The sequence below is a fragment of the Suillus plorans genome (genome assembly GCF_016647745.1).
Source record: "Suillus plorans strain S12 chromosome Unknown HD556scaffold_48, whole genome shotgun sequence".
Taxonomy (NCBI): domain Eukaryota; kingdom Fungi; phylum Basidiomycota; class Agaricomycetes; order Boletales; family Suillaceae; genus Suillus; species Suillus plorans.
The window spans coordinates 100,910-116,508 of record NW_024537432.1 but is presented as its reverse complement, the minus strand read 5'-3'; the positions used below and the strand labels follow the sequence as shown (position 1 = coordinate 116,508).

General features: G+C 48.1%; 6 protein-coding genes across 6 annotated transcripts; 2 read left to right on the top strand and 4 right to left on the bottom strand.

Annotated features, from left to right (window-relative positions):
* Positions 1-346: 346 nt before the first annotated feature.
* On the bottom strand, positions 347-649 carry HD556DRAFT_1445923 (uncharacterized protein; the record flags this gene model as incomplete). Its single annotated transcript, XM_041307009.1, has 1 exon — positions 347-649. The coding sequence occupies one exon, from the start codon at positions 647-649 to the stop codon at positions 347-349; it is 303 nt and encodes a 100-aa protein (XP_041157593.1).
* On the bottom strand, positions 626-1,078 carry HD556DRAFT_1389628 (uncharacterized protein; the record flags this gene model as incomplete). Its single annotated transcript, XM_041303517.1, has 1 exon — positions 626-1,078. A coding segment is annotated over one exon (249 nt), but the record flags the coding sequence as incomplete, so codon positions are not given.
* A 62-nt stretch (positions 1,079-1,140) lies between these two features.
* Positions 1,141-1,691, bottom strand: HD556DRAFT_684876 (uncharacterized protein). Its single transcript, XM_041311304.1, has 2 exons — positions 1,597-1,691; positions 1,141-1,542 (listed from the first exon to the last, which is right to left on the bottom strand). Exon 2 carries the CDS (start codon positions 1,510-1,512, stop codon positions 1,198-1,200), a length of 315 nt encoding a protein of 104 aa, XP_041157591.1. The 5' UTR covers positions 1,513-1,542; positions 1,597-1,691; the 3' UTR covers positions 1,141-1,197.
* Positions 1,692-2,369: 678 nt separating this feature from the next.
* Positions 2,370-5,076, top strand: HD556DRAFT_1389617 (CTP synthase N-terminus-domain-containing protein). Its single transcript, XM_041303516.1, has 12 exons — positions 2,370-2,478; positions 2,528-2,635; positions 2,689-2,825; positions 2,877-2,909; positions 2,960-3,061; positions 3,112-3,306; positions 3,355-3,614; positions 3,665-3,797; positions 3,850-3,938; positions 3,995-4,152; positions 4,199-4,501; positions 4,552-5,076. Exons 1-12 carry the CDS (start codon positions 2,418-2,420, stop codon positions 4,806-4,808), a joined length of 1,836 nt encoding a protein of 611 aa, XP_041157590.1. The 5' UTR covers positions 2,370-2,417; the 3' UTR covers positions 4,809-5,076.
* A 1,008-nt stretch (positions 5,077-6,084) lies between these two features.
* Positions 6,085-8,799, bottom strand: HD556DRAFT_1273807 (P-loop containing nucleoside triphosphate hydrolase protein). The gene is made up of 3 exons (XM_041299207.1): positions 8,610-8,799; positions 7,810-8,555; positions 6,085-7,755 (listed from the first exon to the last, which is right to left on the bottom strand). Exons 1-3 carry the CDS (start codon positions 8,722-8,724, stop codon positions 6,277-6,279), a joined length of 2,340 nt encoding a protein of 779 aa, XP_041157589.1. The 5' UTR covers positions 8,725-8,799; the 3' UTR covers positions 6,085-6,276.
* A 167-nt stretch (positions 8,800-8,966) lies between these two features.
* On the top strand, positions 8,967-15,169 carry HD556DRAFT_1241841 (uncharacterized protein; the record flags this gene model as incomplete). Its single annotated transcript, XM_041298231.1, has 18 exons — positions 8,967-9,350; positions 9,401-10,166; positions 10,215-10,331; positions 10,388-10,627; positions 10,681-11,052; positions 11,104-11,402; positions 11,454-11,772; positions 11,819-12,200; positions 12,248-12,936; positions 12,991-13,370; positions 13,427-13,595; positions 13,644-13,747; positions 13,798-14,097; positions 14,148-14,307; positions 14,355-14,791; positions 14,844-14,932; positions 14,980-15,064; positions 15,113-15,169. 18 exons carry the CDS (start codon positions 8,967-8,969, stop codon positions 15,167-15,169), a joined length of 5,349 nt encoding a protein of 1,782 aa, XP_041157588.1.
* Between the last annotated feature and the right edge of the window lie 430 nt (positions 15,170-15,599).

Genomic DNA, 15,599 nt, shown 5'->3' with positions numbered 1-15,599 from the left:
ACTGTTTTTTGCATCAATGGTGCGAGCTCTCTAGCATCAATGAATTAAATATGTGACGAGCCAATCAAGTGAATTTTGCACTATAATTGGCAAGATAAAGTGTCAATGTGTGCTACGCCTGATGCATCGTTTTATCTGTGAACTAGTCTGTGAATCAAATATTAGACACGAGCCAACGAAGGGAATTCTCGATGCACGGTTTTATGTGCGAACTGGCCTAATACTCAAGTAAAAGATGAGTCAAGTACACAAGAACTTTGGTGAGACATTCTAGTTGACAAAAACACGACAGTATACGAAAACGAAATAGACTATAGCTACTAGAGTGCAAGAATATGTATTAAGGTCATTTGTACACCAGAATGAAAGAGGATAACAGATAAACAAGATGTGAATATACCAGACGACAGCCATACGACATAGAAGCTTCGACGACGTGTTTCGCGACAGCATCATCGATCTCCCAAAGTATGCCAACGACGCTCTTGAACCCTGAAAACTGAATACCAGCTGCTAGGTGGATCATTTCAATTTCATCAGGCGTCTCCTCATCGCCTACAGCAGTATGACAAGCCGATAAGAACGCAAACTCAGCATGCGGAAGATGTTTCTCCATGATATCGAGGAGCGTCAGATGTTCGTCTCTCATGACGAATTATAAGGCTGCGCAGGGTCCTGCTTGCCATGACAAGCAAGGTGTATTCAGGGATTCTGCTGCAAGGCTTCGAGTGCACATGCTTGTGTGGCTTTGTCACCAGAGATAGTGGTGCGGTTGGCCGTTGCAGGAACGAGCTTATGGGCAAGCTCGAGCTCGCTGTCGACAGCCAAGAACGCCTTGTCTTTCCCTGCACTCGGTTGACCCTGTCCGATCGCCACAAAGGACGGAGGCACGCGCTTCTTTATCAACTGTCTAGATCTGATCAGAGCCAAAAGTGTCGGCGTGTAAGAGCAAATGTAGAGACCTTCCAGGCATGGCTCCTTCCCAGAACGATCCGCCTTTGTTTGAAACGGGTGAGCTGCATGGAGAGGAATGGACGTGAAAGCTGCAGTCGGACACAGCCAGATTCAAGAGGGGCGCTTTAGTTTGAGGACATGCTCGAGTACGTTGATGATGGGTAGCATGATCTGGTCCCATATTATCTGCAAGAGTACTATGAGATCCGTCCCCGACTCCCCTGGGTTCATTCGAGATAAATCTCATATTGCCCTGGTGAAGCGATCTTTGAGAATCTTCATATCTGCGAGAGCGATGGACGGTAAAGGAACATGATGGGGCTCCCCTGACATCGGGACGATGATGGCGTGATGAACATTCATGTACTGGAGTATTAAAGTTCTGAAATTGTGCGATGAGTGTAAACTCGTTGCAAGGAATGATATATACAACCTCGGAACCATAAGCTGCTCCTCCTGCAGCAGTGTTTGCTTCATGTCGTGAGAACCTTGTTTGGGGAATTGCAGGTCCGATGCTCTTGATTGTGTGCTTGACCACGGGTAAACTTGAGTCCCCATTGTGAGCGGCACTTTTTCAGGAGGCTAAATCTAATTCATTTGAGTATCAGATGCCACTTGAAGGTGTTTAAGTAGATGACTTACGATATCTTGAAATTACTGGTCTCCTTGTGCGTTCGAAGACGTGATATGACCTCCGGATTGCTGTACCCGCTAGCAACATATCGCTCTACTAGTGGTCTTATGATTGCATCCGGAGCTGCGGTGCAAATGATATCAGTAGGAACTCATGAGTTCAACTCAATTCCAGTTTAAACTTTCATTGCACTTACGAACCGAACCTTTTTGCCTTGTGGGTTGGGCATTAGAAAAATGTGTCATTACTGGGCTCCAGCACTTCCAAAACAATGGTACACTGGCACGAGAAGATGTTTCTGTATTAACGGTAGTACAAGTTTACAACGGAGCACAAGAGACCCATTGCACTGAGGCTTACTTGAACGTGGCACCACTTGCAACTCCTCTCGACTGTAAAGGAATCCGCATCGGCTTTATTATACTACCTGCGAACATCAAGTCGTCCTTGCTGGGATCCGATGCAAACGCAGGCTTCGTCGAATATGCAGTCAGTGGTAGAACAAAACTAGGTATGAAGTACAATAATACTCGGAACAAACAACGATCGGACATTGAAAATCGGCGGCAAATCGAACCGCAGACCATAACATTATGACTCGACAAAGCGACCGTAGTGGGCTCTGCGAGCGGCCAAATTTCTCGTTATCGACACGAAGAGCTCGGGGGAAGCAGTATGTAGTAGAGGAACGCTTCAATCATACACGTTCGTCATTTAGGGGGGGAGTGGCAGTGTTTTAAAGTATTTCCTTATTTGTCAAAGTCTCCAAAATTTCGACGCGTTCCTCTCGCGATCTTTTGCGAGCTCCTCCTTCTCGATTATCGCAACGATGACAAAATATATCCTTGTTTCCGGAGGCGTTGTTAGCGGGATCGGGAAGGGTGTTATCGGTACGATACAGCTTTTTTGACCGAACCTGGTCGTTTATATCACTCCTAGCCTCCTCAACGGGCCTGCTCCTCAAAACTGCAGGCCTCAAGGTTACAGCAATTAAAATAGATCCTTACATGAACATAGATGCCGGTACGATGCGACCAACAGAACATGGTGAGATCTGAGTGCGAATGTTTCTCCACAAACGTCTAACATTCGCCCATCAGGCGAAGTCTACGTTTTAAATGATGGCGGTGAGGTGGATCTAGACCTGGGGAACTATGAAAGGTACCTCGACATTACACTATCTAAAGACAACAACATCACTACGGGAAAAATCTATCGTGAAGTTATTGAAAAGGAGGTGAGTTTTACTCTCTTGTGAGACTTGACTGGTGTTTATCATCGTGAGTAGCGGAGAGGGGAGTACCTTGGAAAAACGGTGCAGGTACGTTTATGGCCATCGTTACCTCGCCGTTCTCAATCCTTTGTGGTTAGATAGTGCCGCACGTGACGAACGCCATTCAAGATTGGATACAGCGTGTTTCCAAGATACCGGTGGACGAATCCGCAGAGGAACCTGACATCTGTATCGTGGAGGTAAAAAGTAACATGCAATACTTTCCGCCATGATATCAACTTTTTTTTAGCTGGGCGGCACTGTCGGAGACATTGAATCAGCGCCGTTCATAGAGGCGATGCGCCAATTCCAATTTCGCGTTGGACATGATAACTTCGCACTAATCCACGTTTCACTTGTTCCCGACATGCACGGTGAGCAGAAAACTAAGCCAACCCAGACTACTGTCCATGCGTTGCGTGGGCTCGGTCTGCTTCCTGACTTAGTAAGTAACACAACTTTCTTAAATGACATACCTGACGTTTTTCTGGAGATCGCGTGCCGGTTATTGGGACGCCAGCCCCTTGAGTCCTCCACCAAGGATAAAATTTCCATGTTCTGCCACGTTGCGTCGGAGCAGGTGATAGGTGTCCATGATGTCTCGTCTGTCTACCATGTCCCTCTCCTTTTGCAGTCACAGCGAATTATTGAGTATCTCCATAAGCGGCTTAATCTCGCAAGTTTGAACATCACGGAGGAGTGGGTTTCCAAAGGGCTGTCCTTGGAAATGAAGTGGAGAGCCGTGACAAAAGGGTACTATCATTCTTTTCCTCTATCATCGCTTCTCATTTCCCATTGTTCAGGCAAGAACGCCTCTTCGACGAGGTCAAAATTGTTCTTGTTGGGAAGTACACCGATTTAAAAGACTCGTACATGTCCGTCATCAAAGCCCTTGAACATTCTGCGTTCCGCGTTCGCAGGAAACTCATCATTCAGGTTGGTTGTGTTGGTCCCCGCAGAATAAATGACTTATAGTGACGTTGCATAGTGGGTTGAGTCATCGGACCTGGAGCCTTCAACGCAGGAATCTGATCCTGCTAAATACCACGATGCTTGGCGAGCAGTTGTTGGTGCTGGGTGAGTGGCAGCCCTACGTTTGATTAGGAAAACACCTGGTACTCAGATTGGGACAGCGGTATTCTGGTTCCCGGTGGGTTCGGAAAGCGCGGCACGGAGGGTATGATTCTTGCCATCAAATGGGCACGAGAGCAGAAAGTCCCTTTCCTTGGTATCTGCCTGGGCTTCCAGATGGCTGTGATAGAATGGGCACGTAGCGTGCTCAACATACCAGGTTCGCTCCATTTCTCGTTAGCCACTACTTCTCTTATCTTCCGTAGATGCTCATTCGGCTGAGCTCGTTCCCGACACGCAGAATGCTTTTGTCATTTTCATGCCGGAAATCTCACGCACTCATATGGGCGGAACAATGCGCCTGGGTCTTCGACCCACTGTATTTGACCGTGATTTCGAGACTTGGTCCAAGGCTCGCAAGTTATACGGCGGCAATGAAAAAATGTGGGAAAGGCATCGACACCGATACGAGGTCAACCCGGAACAGGTGCAGCGTCTGCAGGAGAGCGGTCTTACATTTGTGGGCAAGGACGAAAAAGGGGAGAGAATGCAGATTCTTGAACTCAAAGGTATGGTTATGCGCAATTGATCTGAAGACTGTTGCGATTTGTCATTGCAGATCATCCATTTTTCATGGGTTTACAAGCCCATCCTGAACTGTGCTCGAGACCACTCAATCCTTCACCGCCCTTCTTAGGCTTCATTGCGGCGTCTTCCGGACAATCCGATTTAGAAGAACAGATTCAAGTGCAACTGAAATCCTTCCGCCCACCTCACCCCGAACATTCGATGGTTAGTGAAGAGGCGCTGAGGACAAGTACGCAGGAACATCCAATTACCAATGGTGTCGGAACTATGACACCGCCAACCGACTAAACACATGTAGCTGTAAGATTGATGTATCATTTACTCGTACTGTAGTGAAACTGAATCACTTTTGTCGTATAGCGCCTGGTAATACATCACACTGCACTCGGTAGGCCCATACTATGTGACTGAACATTCTGCGCACCATTAAGGTATTCCACTTGCATTTCGAGAATCTCAGATATAGATCTCAAGATCTCATGTTTGTACCTTGCGATCCTGATCTTGGCATAATGTATTTTTAAGGAACGCATGCCCGTCTTCTGCTCACCGATGCTAATGGGCGTTCAATGAGCGGAAAACACGAATGTCGAACGAGAGAACAGAAAGAGAGCCAGGTACTGGCATTGATTCAACGAAGACCGAAGCCACATAGAAGTATCTGTCATAGTGATAGTGTAGTAAGGTAAAACTACTATCAGTAAGAGTGTCCAACAAGACAGTGAGCATGACGGAGTACATCGGCGCAATGATTAGTATAGTAGAATGGTCGTGAACCAGCCGTGAGCTACGTACAATGACCATGACTGTGATATCATCACCCTTCTGGAACGAGTGAGGATGACTCTACAGCCCGAGCATTTCGGCAGGGTGCGAGACACGACCCACATGGGCCCTCGTCTGCATGGGAGGCACGTACTCAGATCTTAATCTCTGACATACGGCAGGAGGCAACGGAGGACGGGCAGCAGCGGCAGGTACAGCAGCGAGGGAAGGCAGAGGGCTCGGGAGGCACGACAGGCAATGAGACCTGAAGCTGAAGAGGCAAAGGAAGAGAATCATTAGTGACAGGCAGCAGAGTGTGGTAGTTTTAACTTCAAATAAATGAGAGCACCGGGAACGCGAATGACGTCGATGAAAACATCCAACGAGTGATGAATGAACAAAGTAAGTAAATGAACGAACGACGTACCAACCTTAAGCCATCAGGTGCAGGAGCATGAATCTATGTGCTGTGCAAAACTTGCATCTTGATGCCGTGGGTATTCGCTGATGTGGCTCGGGAGGTAAATGCTTGATGTAGGTGGGTGTATGATGCACAAGCAAGCGTGAGGATGGCTATGTTGTGAGTCAGTGCAAAGGAGAATGTACAAGAGGCATTGAGGAAATAGTACATACCTGTCTCGCCATTGAAAGGAGCACGCGGAGGTCATGGTGGTGAAAGAGTAGTTGGGAGGACAATGAGCGATCAATCGATCAGAAAGTGCTCAGATTGACGGAGTCAAGCGCGCATGGCGCTGGACTCATTTGCAGGACAGGCTGAACTCAGCTCGGAGCACAGGAGAAGAAGAGTCACGCGAATTGGTTCCGCGGGATCAAACGTTCCGCCATTACATATTGTAGACACAACATGTGGAATCAATTGTGCCGTGTTGCATTAATGCTCTATGGATGATATTAATGTGATTGTAGGTTAATAACGAACGTCCGTCGAGTGGTGCATTGTATGCGGTCTACATTAATATTGATCGATCCTTCACTGATTGCCAAACCCGCGTGATCTGTACTCGCGGCGTGGAGCATCATGCGACCATTCTCTCTGTGGTCTAGTCTCCCTCCCATAGCGTGAACCGCGGTTCTCTTCGGTATTACCAGAAGGGTCACTGGGATGCATCCACTCTCTCTGTGGCCTGGGCTTCTCCCTTCCATAACGCGCACCTCGATACTCGTCGACGTTGCCAGAATGGTCATTATCATCCAATTGCTTGTCCCGACGGAAGTTTCCTCTGGGGTTCTCGAAGGACCGGTTGTTCTGCCTGCCCCTTGTTTCCCATGAATTTGCAGGTCTCGCAGAAGACCTAGGGTCCCGGTACGATTTTCCGAAATGCTTCGTGCGCCCGTCGTTAAGGCCCATCTTCTGCAGGAAGCTGTCGCTGACATACGGAGGCGTAGGTAAGCCGCATGCATCCGTCGCCCAACTTCTACATCCAGCCAGAATATTGCCCTTCTGAACTCGCAACTCAGGTGACTTGGGGATATAATAGCCAAGGAGGGAAGCAAAAGTCTCCTTGATGGCTTCTTCGTCGATGTGTTGTAGTAGCGCCGTGACGCTGTTGTTCATTTCTTCCGAGGAAAGGCGTGGTGAAAGCGGCGCGTCGTACATCCTGGGTGCACCCCGCACTGGTCGACCCCTGGCGTCCTGTGGTTTAATTGGTACACCCTTGAATACCGCTTGAGGATCAGCGTCGTAGTGAGCTGCGAGGTCCTGGACCTGGCGGGCGAGCTCATCTGAGGTGACTGGCTTTAGCGGAACTTCATTGAGCTGGCAGCTCAAAAAACCGATCTCCCAAGGAAGAAGAACTAGGTCTCCACGTCCAACTGTAGAGCCCTGGCGGCCAGTACGACCGACACGGTGAATGTATTGTTCCGTGGTAGCGGGGATACCGAGCTGAATGACCCGTGTCACCCCTGGATAGTCCACACCTCGTGCAGAGACGTCAGAAGTGACAAGGATCGATGCTCCAGAGTTGTCAGCGCGGAAAGCATCAGAGGCGGCTATGCGTGAGTCCTGTGTGCGCTTAGAGTGAATTTCGTACACCTTGGTGTACGCGCCAGCAGGCAGCACTGCTTTTGAAAGCTCACGAACGAGTGTCGCGAAAAGCTGTGTCATGCGTGTCGTGGGGAGGAATAATAAGACTTTGCTCTTGCCTGGGTTTGTAAGTTGGTCATGTGCGAGGAGACGAAGAAAGTGGGGGATCTGTTGAGATGGACTGGGGAGGACGGTGTGATATTGGGGGACGTGTGCATGAACTGGGGATTCACTTTCAGGAACTACGTCAATGAATTTATGGTCCTGAGCAAGAACTGTCTGTGCGACCTGGCGAACGGTCCGAGATAGTGTTGCTGAAAAGAGGAATGTCTGCCTCTCAGATTTAGGTGGCAAATAACTCATAATCGCATCAATGTCATCCCGGAAGCCCATATCGAGAAGCATGTCTGCCTCATCGAATATTACCTAGCCACATACTGGTAAGTAAGGGGGTCATACTGAACTCGTCGGAAGACATACCATTTTACATTTGCTGATACCTTTCGCTACATCAGGCTCCGACTGCAGCAAATCACGAAGTCGCCCGGGGGTAGCTACAACAACGTCCCTCCGCCCTTTCATGAAGTCGCGCATCTGCATTCGCTTGCTTGCTCCTCCGTAGAATAGTCTAACTTCAAAATCATTGTGATGGGTAGTTAACTTGACAGCAGTATTGGCAATCTGCGTAGCGAGTTCTCGGGTGGGGCTGATGATAAGGGTACCGACATGTTCCCTGGTAAATTGTCTCCTGGATTGCGCCTCCAGATGCTTGTCTGAAACAAGGCCTGCATCGCGAACCGCCTGCTTACCCCAAGCATGGATAGCATTAACGCGAGCCTCGATAGCTGGAATTAGGAACGCAAAGGTCTTCCCGGTACCAGTTTTTGCCTTGACCAAAAGATCTCGTGGGCGTGTTGGGACGTCATTAGAAGTTGATTCAGGAGGTAGTGCAAGCTCTGGAAGAAGCTTTACAACTGCAGCTTGGACGGGGGTCATCGTTTTGAACCGATAAGGATTCTCAATAATAGCACGGAGTGTCGGATAGGATATCGTTCCCTTCATAGATTCCCATGACGGTTGTTCAAGAGAAAGGTTACCCGCCGGGATACCTGTGGGTGCCGGAGCATTTGCAATATTTTCTTGCAGAGCGACAGAAGATGGAACAGCTGCTGACGCTGTTGCAGTAGATTCATACGTCCGTGAACAAACACGAGGAATCAAAATGCCTGATAAATCGGAGTTATTGCAACTGCATCTGACTAGAAACCGGATAATCATACCTGCGCGTTTGCCTCTGAATGTCGCAAACCCATGACTTTGGCTCTGAAAGGGTTGTAAACGAAAGCATGCTCTACTTGAGGCTGTCGTTGCTCGAGCGAGCAGACTACACGTCATGTACGAGCTATAAGCCTCAAAAATGAGGTATCACGACGTGACGAAATTAATGGTAAGAGGAAGGAAGTTTTTAAGAACCACTTGGGCTATTTTTCTAAAAAGGAAATCAAAGGCTTTAGGATTCAACAAGTATAAATAACCACTAGTCACATACCCTCAGCCACCACCATCACTTAGTAATCGCAATTGTTCACGGTGCGTGCTGCATCTTGCAGCTCCTATTAACTTGTAGATAGCTTAATATGCCGAAGAACACAAAGTCATCAGCAACTTCGGGCACACGCAAGAAGAATGCTCGCAAGGCAGCTGTAGGTGTACCCCCTCCGGAAGTCCTTGTCGTCGCGAAGCAGAAGAAACAGAAAGGACAGAAAAAGGAACCCCGGAAGAAGGTCTATATTGCTCCCTTTAAGCCAGCCCCACCGCAACCAGATCCATTGGATACTCTCGGCCTTATACATAGACTTCCACCGGAACTAGTCGTTATTCTTCGATCCTTGGGAAAGAAGGATCCAGTCACGAAGGGACGGGCTCTGGAAGAACTTCAATCAAAATGGATCGATGAAAGTTCAAGGAAGGGGGATGAGAGCGTGGAATGCGATGCACTTGTCACGATGCTGCCAGTCTGGGTGTGTCGTTTGGCAATCATGATCCATATCTTGACATTGACTGTATCTAGTTTCATAGGGCTCCTGTATTCTTCACACATCCTGTCCGCCGGATTCGCCTCTTAGCTGCTGCACTCCATTTTTCATATTTACGGATCCCTGCTGTTCGGGATGCTGCTACCTTCTTTTTGAGAGAGACTGCAACATCTGAGCAAATTGAGACTCTCATGGGTACATGGTGCATGCTCGCTCATGACGTTGACCGTCAGGTATCTCTGCAAGGACAGAAATCCTGGTCTAGTATCACCTCTCCAGGCGTAGACGGAGAAACACTAGTAAACTTGGAAATGCTGGCTTCTATCATGGAATTCCTCCAAAGAACTCTTTTGGATCCTCCAGGAGTTCATCTTTATCTCAATCCTCCTGCACCAGTTGCAGCTCCCACTCCAGGCATCAAAAGGCCTGGCGGAAAATTTATTCCGGCAGCCCCTAAAGAAGAACTAGAATCCAAGGTAAATGAAGAAAGTGATCTCGATAGGAATGCTCGCCTTCGTTTTGGTGCACTGAGCGCATTCCGCTGGCTCTTTGGTAAGTTAGGTCAAGGCAATGCTCGTAGTTCTCCTCATAGTTCTATAGATGCTCGCCTTGCCTCCAAGATTATATCTCTAGATGATCTATCTGGGCTGCTATCCAACCCACTGTTTTGGACGTCGTTGTATTTCGGTGAGCATGCGCCTTGGATTCCGGACCCCGAAATCCATGGTCTTGGGCATGGGCAACCTCAGGTACGCCAGGCCACGTGGGCACTGTTATCTATGCTGCTACAACGTCACAAAGGTGATCTGATAATTATTACTTTTGTTCAAAGCGCTGAGAAATATACAGGCGCTATTGAGCCATTTATTCCCATACTGAGCGTTGTTTTGCTTCGTTCTGCATGGGTCGAGACGGACTCAGGAGTTAGAAATGCTTTGTTCCAGCCGGTTTTAATTTTCCTCAAAGGTAAACTGATTTCAATAGTCTTGCCATCGACCGTTCCCAACTTTATGGTTCTACAGAGTTCCCAAACGCGTGGATTCTTGAAGGGGCATATGACGCAGAAAAACAACACGAGGATGGTGATGATTCGGACTCGGATAGCGAGGAGTTTGAAACTAAAACAACTTCCACTCGCAAGGAACATTCTTCTGAGGCATACCGAGAGTTTCTTCAATTCCTTGAACTTGGGTGCGCTGGATCACCTATCAGTGGGTATCCGACGGTCCTTGTTGCTTTGTCGACAATTCCCTCATCCGTATGTTCCCTATTGCGACATGTTGCAATTAGTAATCCGTCTAGCAGGTCATCGCAGCATCCTCTAGGACGGGGATGCCCCTCGACGATTTCTTTACTTCGTTCTGGGCAGCGATTGACGGCCATGCTCTGAGTTCTTTAGAGAGAAAGGTCCCTTCTGCCTCATTCCTTTCGTCTCTCCTGGAATGTTTGGTGTTCTTCTTGAGAAGACTGTTGGGTAGATCCCAGGACCATGGAGCGTTATCTGGATCTGTTTCAGATGGTCTGGTGTCCAATAACACACGTCTACAAGACGTGGCAGATGAACTTGTCAGATCTCAATTCACGCGCATTTGGCAAGAGGTTAAAGCAAGGCGCCTAAGAGCTGACGAGAATGATGTGGGGAAGTTGATAGCCAGTTCGTTACTATCTCTCCATCGCATGAACATCGGTGAGTATATTACGTCCACCACCATTTTTATCTAAGACATATTTCCTTCAGATCTTTTCACCACTGCCTGGGATACTGTCTCGAGTGCAATTCTTTCTCAAGATGACGAGAGTCTCTCTCTTATACCTACGGTGCTCCGGACGTTCGTGGATACTTTTGAAACGACAGACCTTCTTGCGGATGTTACACGCACTCTCATAAGCAAATATGTGCAAGAAACTGTTGGGAATTGCGAGACAGTCCTTGCCTCCGATACGACCAGTGCTGGAGTATCGAAGAACATCGGCGTGGTGATCACGCTAATGGAAACGTTTGGATCTCATCTATTCCAGCACACCGACTTCGCTGTGGTATGTAACCCTTCCCTTCTTTGCAGAAGTGTAGTTCTTAACTGTTGGCAGAGAATGGATAACATGTTCGTTAACAATGCGCTTCGCATTCTACAAGCTTCTCCTCAGGCGATATCTGCGTTCATGTCTCGTCGGAATGACGAGGATCTTTGTGTGGAACTATGGCATGTTCTACTGGTCGATGTTTCCCAACAGATCGACATGTTGTCGTCACTGCTGGACGTGATTGACACCGACACATGTCCTAAATATTTACGGCCCGAAGACGGCGAGTTAGATGACGTCATAGAACACCTGTTCATCGAGGTGCTAAACGGAACTACCTCGACTTCTCGCAGCGATTTGGTAAAGAGGCTCATCCAAGTACAAGGTGAGTTCTCCTTTGGTCTTGGTGTTTTTAATTAACTGTTTTATAGACTTTTTCCTCTCGGAGAACGGGCAAGATATTCTATTCCAGACGCTCGTATCGTCATTATCGTCCACTGTAGACGATACTCTGTACACAACGAATGCGCCGTTCACTACGCTGGCCACTGTTATAGAGTTCACGCGCATCATGCTCAGCAAGAACCATAAACTTACCAGTGACTCATTGGTATCTGTTCTCCCAAATGTCTTCATCGTAGGATATCTACTACCAGTAACGTTCCCCACATTGGAAGCGCCTATCATCGATGCCGCACGAGGGGTTTGGAATCTCTGTTTTTCGAAGCCAGATAATGGACTACAGGACGTCCTGAGCGGAATGATTAAAGAGAAATTGAAAGAGCTTTTTCAAGATTGCTCTACTTACACGCGGTTTGTGCGCCTTGCTATGTTTTGTTGCACTTCTGAACTGTCCATAGACCAGAGGATATTTTGACACTTTCAGGTCATAAGCCGAAAGGCATTGATATCACCCCACTTTCAGACGTCTTCCCTACACCAGGAGAATTTAACGCAATGATTAACTCGCTTCCATCAGATCCACCAGACCCTAGTCTTGCATTCATCGAGTCCATCATCCCGGCTATCTCGGAGTTTGAGAACCCAACTATCTCTGGCCTGGAATTTGATTCAAGGGGCTATTCAGCATACATCAGGGTTACGTCTGGTCTTCTGGCGTACTTGGGTGACAACCGGAGCATCGCTAAGGAGAATATGTGGGCACTTCGGCACATACTTATACTTGGCCAATACGCGAACGATGCTTTACGTGTTCCCGCGACTCCAAGTGGATTGTTTGGGCCAGATGTATCGCAGTCAGAACTGCGCAGGCTGCTAGGGAAGGTTCACCAACTTTCCACTTACCTCCTGTCCACAGGCGACGATGGTCTTCACAGTCAGGTTATCAGCACTTGCATATCTAATCGCGCGACAACTTCATCGGATGCTTTGGTGTCTTTTGTCGTAGACATCGTCAACCACGCCAAAAGGGAGGATGCTGTCAGAGATGCACTAGTGTTGCGCTCGGTGTTGAAGCACCTATTTGCGAGCGCTAGCAAATCAGATTCTGACCAATGGTTGAATCTAGCGCGTAGGCTGGAAAAGACAGGTGCGCCACATAAATCACGTCGCAGTCAATGTTCGCATAATAATATATCTGTAGCGCCCCAAACTACCGTGGCCATCCTTGCCAGCATCACTGAATTTGCTCCGGAACCGTTGAGAATGGACCGTTACCGCAACGAGATTGCTTCGGATATCCTGGGAGTGCCTGCGAGCAGAGCAAACACGACAGGAGTCGTCCTGCTTCGTCGTCTTGCAGCGACAGCTCCTGATGCTGAGTCTGACGTGGTGTTCTTGCCACAGCAGCGCGCTGTCAATGTTGTGAAGACTTGTCAAACTTGGATTTCTTCCGACGAAGATATCGATGAAGATGTGGAGAGTATGATGCCACTTTTGTTCATCCATTTGTCCCCGATTTTGCAGAACGTTGCTGGGAACCATTGGGAGTTTATCTTTGATGTGGTCGAGAACAACTTAGAGGTGTGTCAGCCAGTCGTAACAAGTCGTCGTCATACTCATTGCTGAGTTACACTCAGACATGTTCTTTTGCCGATAGCACAACACTGACGATGTTAGGGAGATCGCTTCGTCTTATCCTTACTATCCAAGATCTGGTCCTGACCAACAAGCCACTGCGCGCAAGCTGGGATGGGAGGAAAGAATCTATTTTGGCGCTTGTCAAGAACTTGGTATCCATGAAACTTGGTCAGTCTCAGCTCAAACCAGTAGAGCACGACGCTGAAGTTGCCACAGATAATACCGATCGCTCTGAGCCACGTTCTCTGTGCAGGGAACTGGCACTTGCAGTCATACAAGGGTTGCCTGATGCATTGATGAACGAGAAAACTCTGCCCGAAGTGACAGTTTGAATGGTTTTCGAGTGCTTGTGCTGATACTTGATGTCTAGATGTGTCACCTCCTCACTGATCCTTCCTACGAAGTTCAGCGCATGGGGTACAGCCTTTTGCACAAAGCAGCTCGAAAGCGGACCGAATACTTTGTCATCGAATCTGCTGTTGACACAGAAGACAACGTCAACGCTGAGATACCTGCTGAACTTCTTGCGATTTTGCAATCGAATCTCCCGTTAGCTGAGGGATTCCACGATTCTGAATCAGACAATGTCGAGATGGATTTGTCAGAACTTTACGCAGTTTCCGGTTATCTACTGGCATGGATGATCATGTTCGATCTATTCATCGATGCTGTGAGTATTGATCTAGGGCTAAACCTATTATCAGCTAACGCACGCTTCAGTCCATCAAAGTCAGGTCGCAGTACTTTAATCGAATGAGGAGCCTTGGTATCATCGGGGATTTCTTCATTCCTAATATTTTCGATGTTCTCGATCTGTTCAGTGGAAAGAAGAAGGCATTCAAACTTGATATATGGGCAGTCGATGACTTTTCCATTGAACGTCAGTGGTTCTATCCTATATCATGTCTTCAAATTAACTTTCTCCAGACTTCGAGCCCGAGAGCGTGCTCAGCCTACGACTCCTAGCTGCTCATATCTATCATCGAGCGCTCCTGACAGTCCCAGCATTGATACGATCCTGGATCTCAGACTGTTCAGACAGACAGCTGTTATCGCGCGTGGTGGACTACACCGCTTCATACTTCTCACCAGGCATTATCAGAGCCGAGCTTGCGCAAGTGCGGCAGGCTGATCCATCGTCAGAGCTGCATACAACGGAGAATCTCGTCATCAAAGTATCGCCGAGCGCTGGAGAGGTCACGGCCTCCTACACAGTCGATGATCAAGTGCTGGAATTGTCTCTGAGATTGCCAAACGACTGGCCATTGCACCGACTTGACATCCGTGATACGAAGATGGTCGGTGTATCTGAAGATAGATGGAGAGCTTGGGTGCTGGGGGTACAGCAAATTGTTTGGCAACAAGTAAGCGCTATTGCAACGATTCATCCTGGTCACTTTAATGAGGTACACACAGAACGGTCGGATTGTCGACGGTCTAACTGTATTCACGAAGAATGTGACCCTTCATTTTGCTGGTCAAGTGGAGTGTGCAATCTGTTACTCGTACGCAAGTCTCTTGTGCGATTGTATCGGTGCTTACTTTGGAGCAGGATTATCAGTGTCATGGACAGCAGCCTTCCACAGAAGCCTTGCAAGACCTGCAAGAACCGTTTCCATGCAAGTTGCTTGTACAAAGTGAGTACCAGACGCTCGACCCTTCCAACGATCTAAATTGGTCTCCAGTGGTTTAAAAGCAGCCATTCATCAAGCTGTCCGCTTTGCCGATCTGACATACTGTGAAAAACCATGTCTAGTGTCTCGATAGCGAATTGACTCCGAGGATTAGTAAATGACTCCTACTGATATGGATGCGTTCCGATAGGGTTCCTCCTGTATGAAACAATATCAATAGCCTTTGCATGATAGCCTCCAGGGTGAAGCTGGACCGGGGGATCGATTATGCTTATTGCGATCAGTGGAGATAAACCACCATGATCTAGAACGTCTAGCCTAAACACCTGACGAGCAGAAGGTCTCCGAGGGACCGTGCCCATCGGACATGCAACGATCCATGGTGGGCGTCACCGCCGTATTCGGAGTGTCTACCACTATCTTGCCGTCTTAACAGATGTTTTAACACCTTGGATATGCGAGTCAAAGGGTACCCGGGTATGGATGAACACTTCCCAGGTATCGCTTATTCTTGTTGCTTCTTTCCAGAGTCAGACTA

Bases quoted from the DNA above. Each gene is read 5' to 3' on its own strand.
- HD556DRAFT_684876 (XM_041311304.1), bottom strand. From the start codon at position 1,512: ATGGGGACTCAAGTTTACCCGTGGTCAAGCACACAATCAAGAGCATCG.
- HD556DRAFT_1389617 (XM_041303516.1), top strand. From the start codon at position 2,418: ATGACAAAATATATCCTTGTTTCCGGAGGCGTTGTTAGCGGGATCGGG. The intron at 3,062-3,111 runs GTAAAAAGTAAC...ACTTTTTTTTAG, and splicing joins CTGACATCTGTATCGTGGAG to CTGGGCGGCACTGTCGGAGA. The intron at 3,307-3,354 runs GTAAGTAACACA...GTTTTTCTGGAG, and splicing joins TCGGTCTGCTTCCTGACTTA to ATCGCGTGCCGGTTATTGGG.
- HD556DRAFT_1273807 (XM_041299207.1), bottom strand. From the start codon at position 8,724: ATGACGTGTAGTCTGCTCGCTCGAGCAACGACAGCCTCAAGTAGAGCA. The intron at 8,556-8,609 runs GTATGATTATCC...CCGATTTATCAG, and splicing joins ATTCAGAGGCAAACGCGCAG to GCATTTTGATTCCTCGTGTT. The intron at 7,756-7,809 runs GTATGTCTTCCG...GTATGTGGCTAG, and splicing joins GTATCAGCAAATGTAAAATG to GTAATATTCGATGAGGCAGA.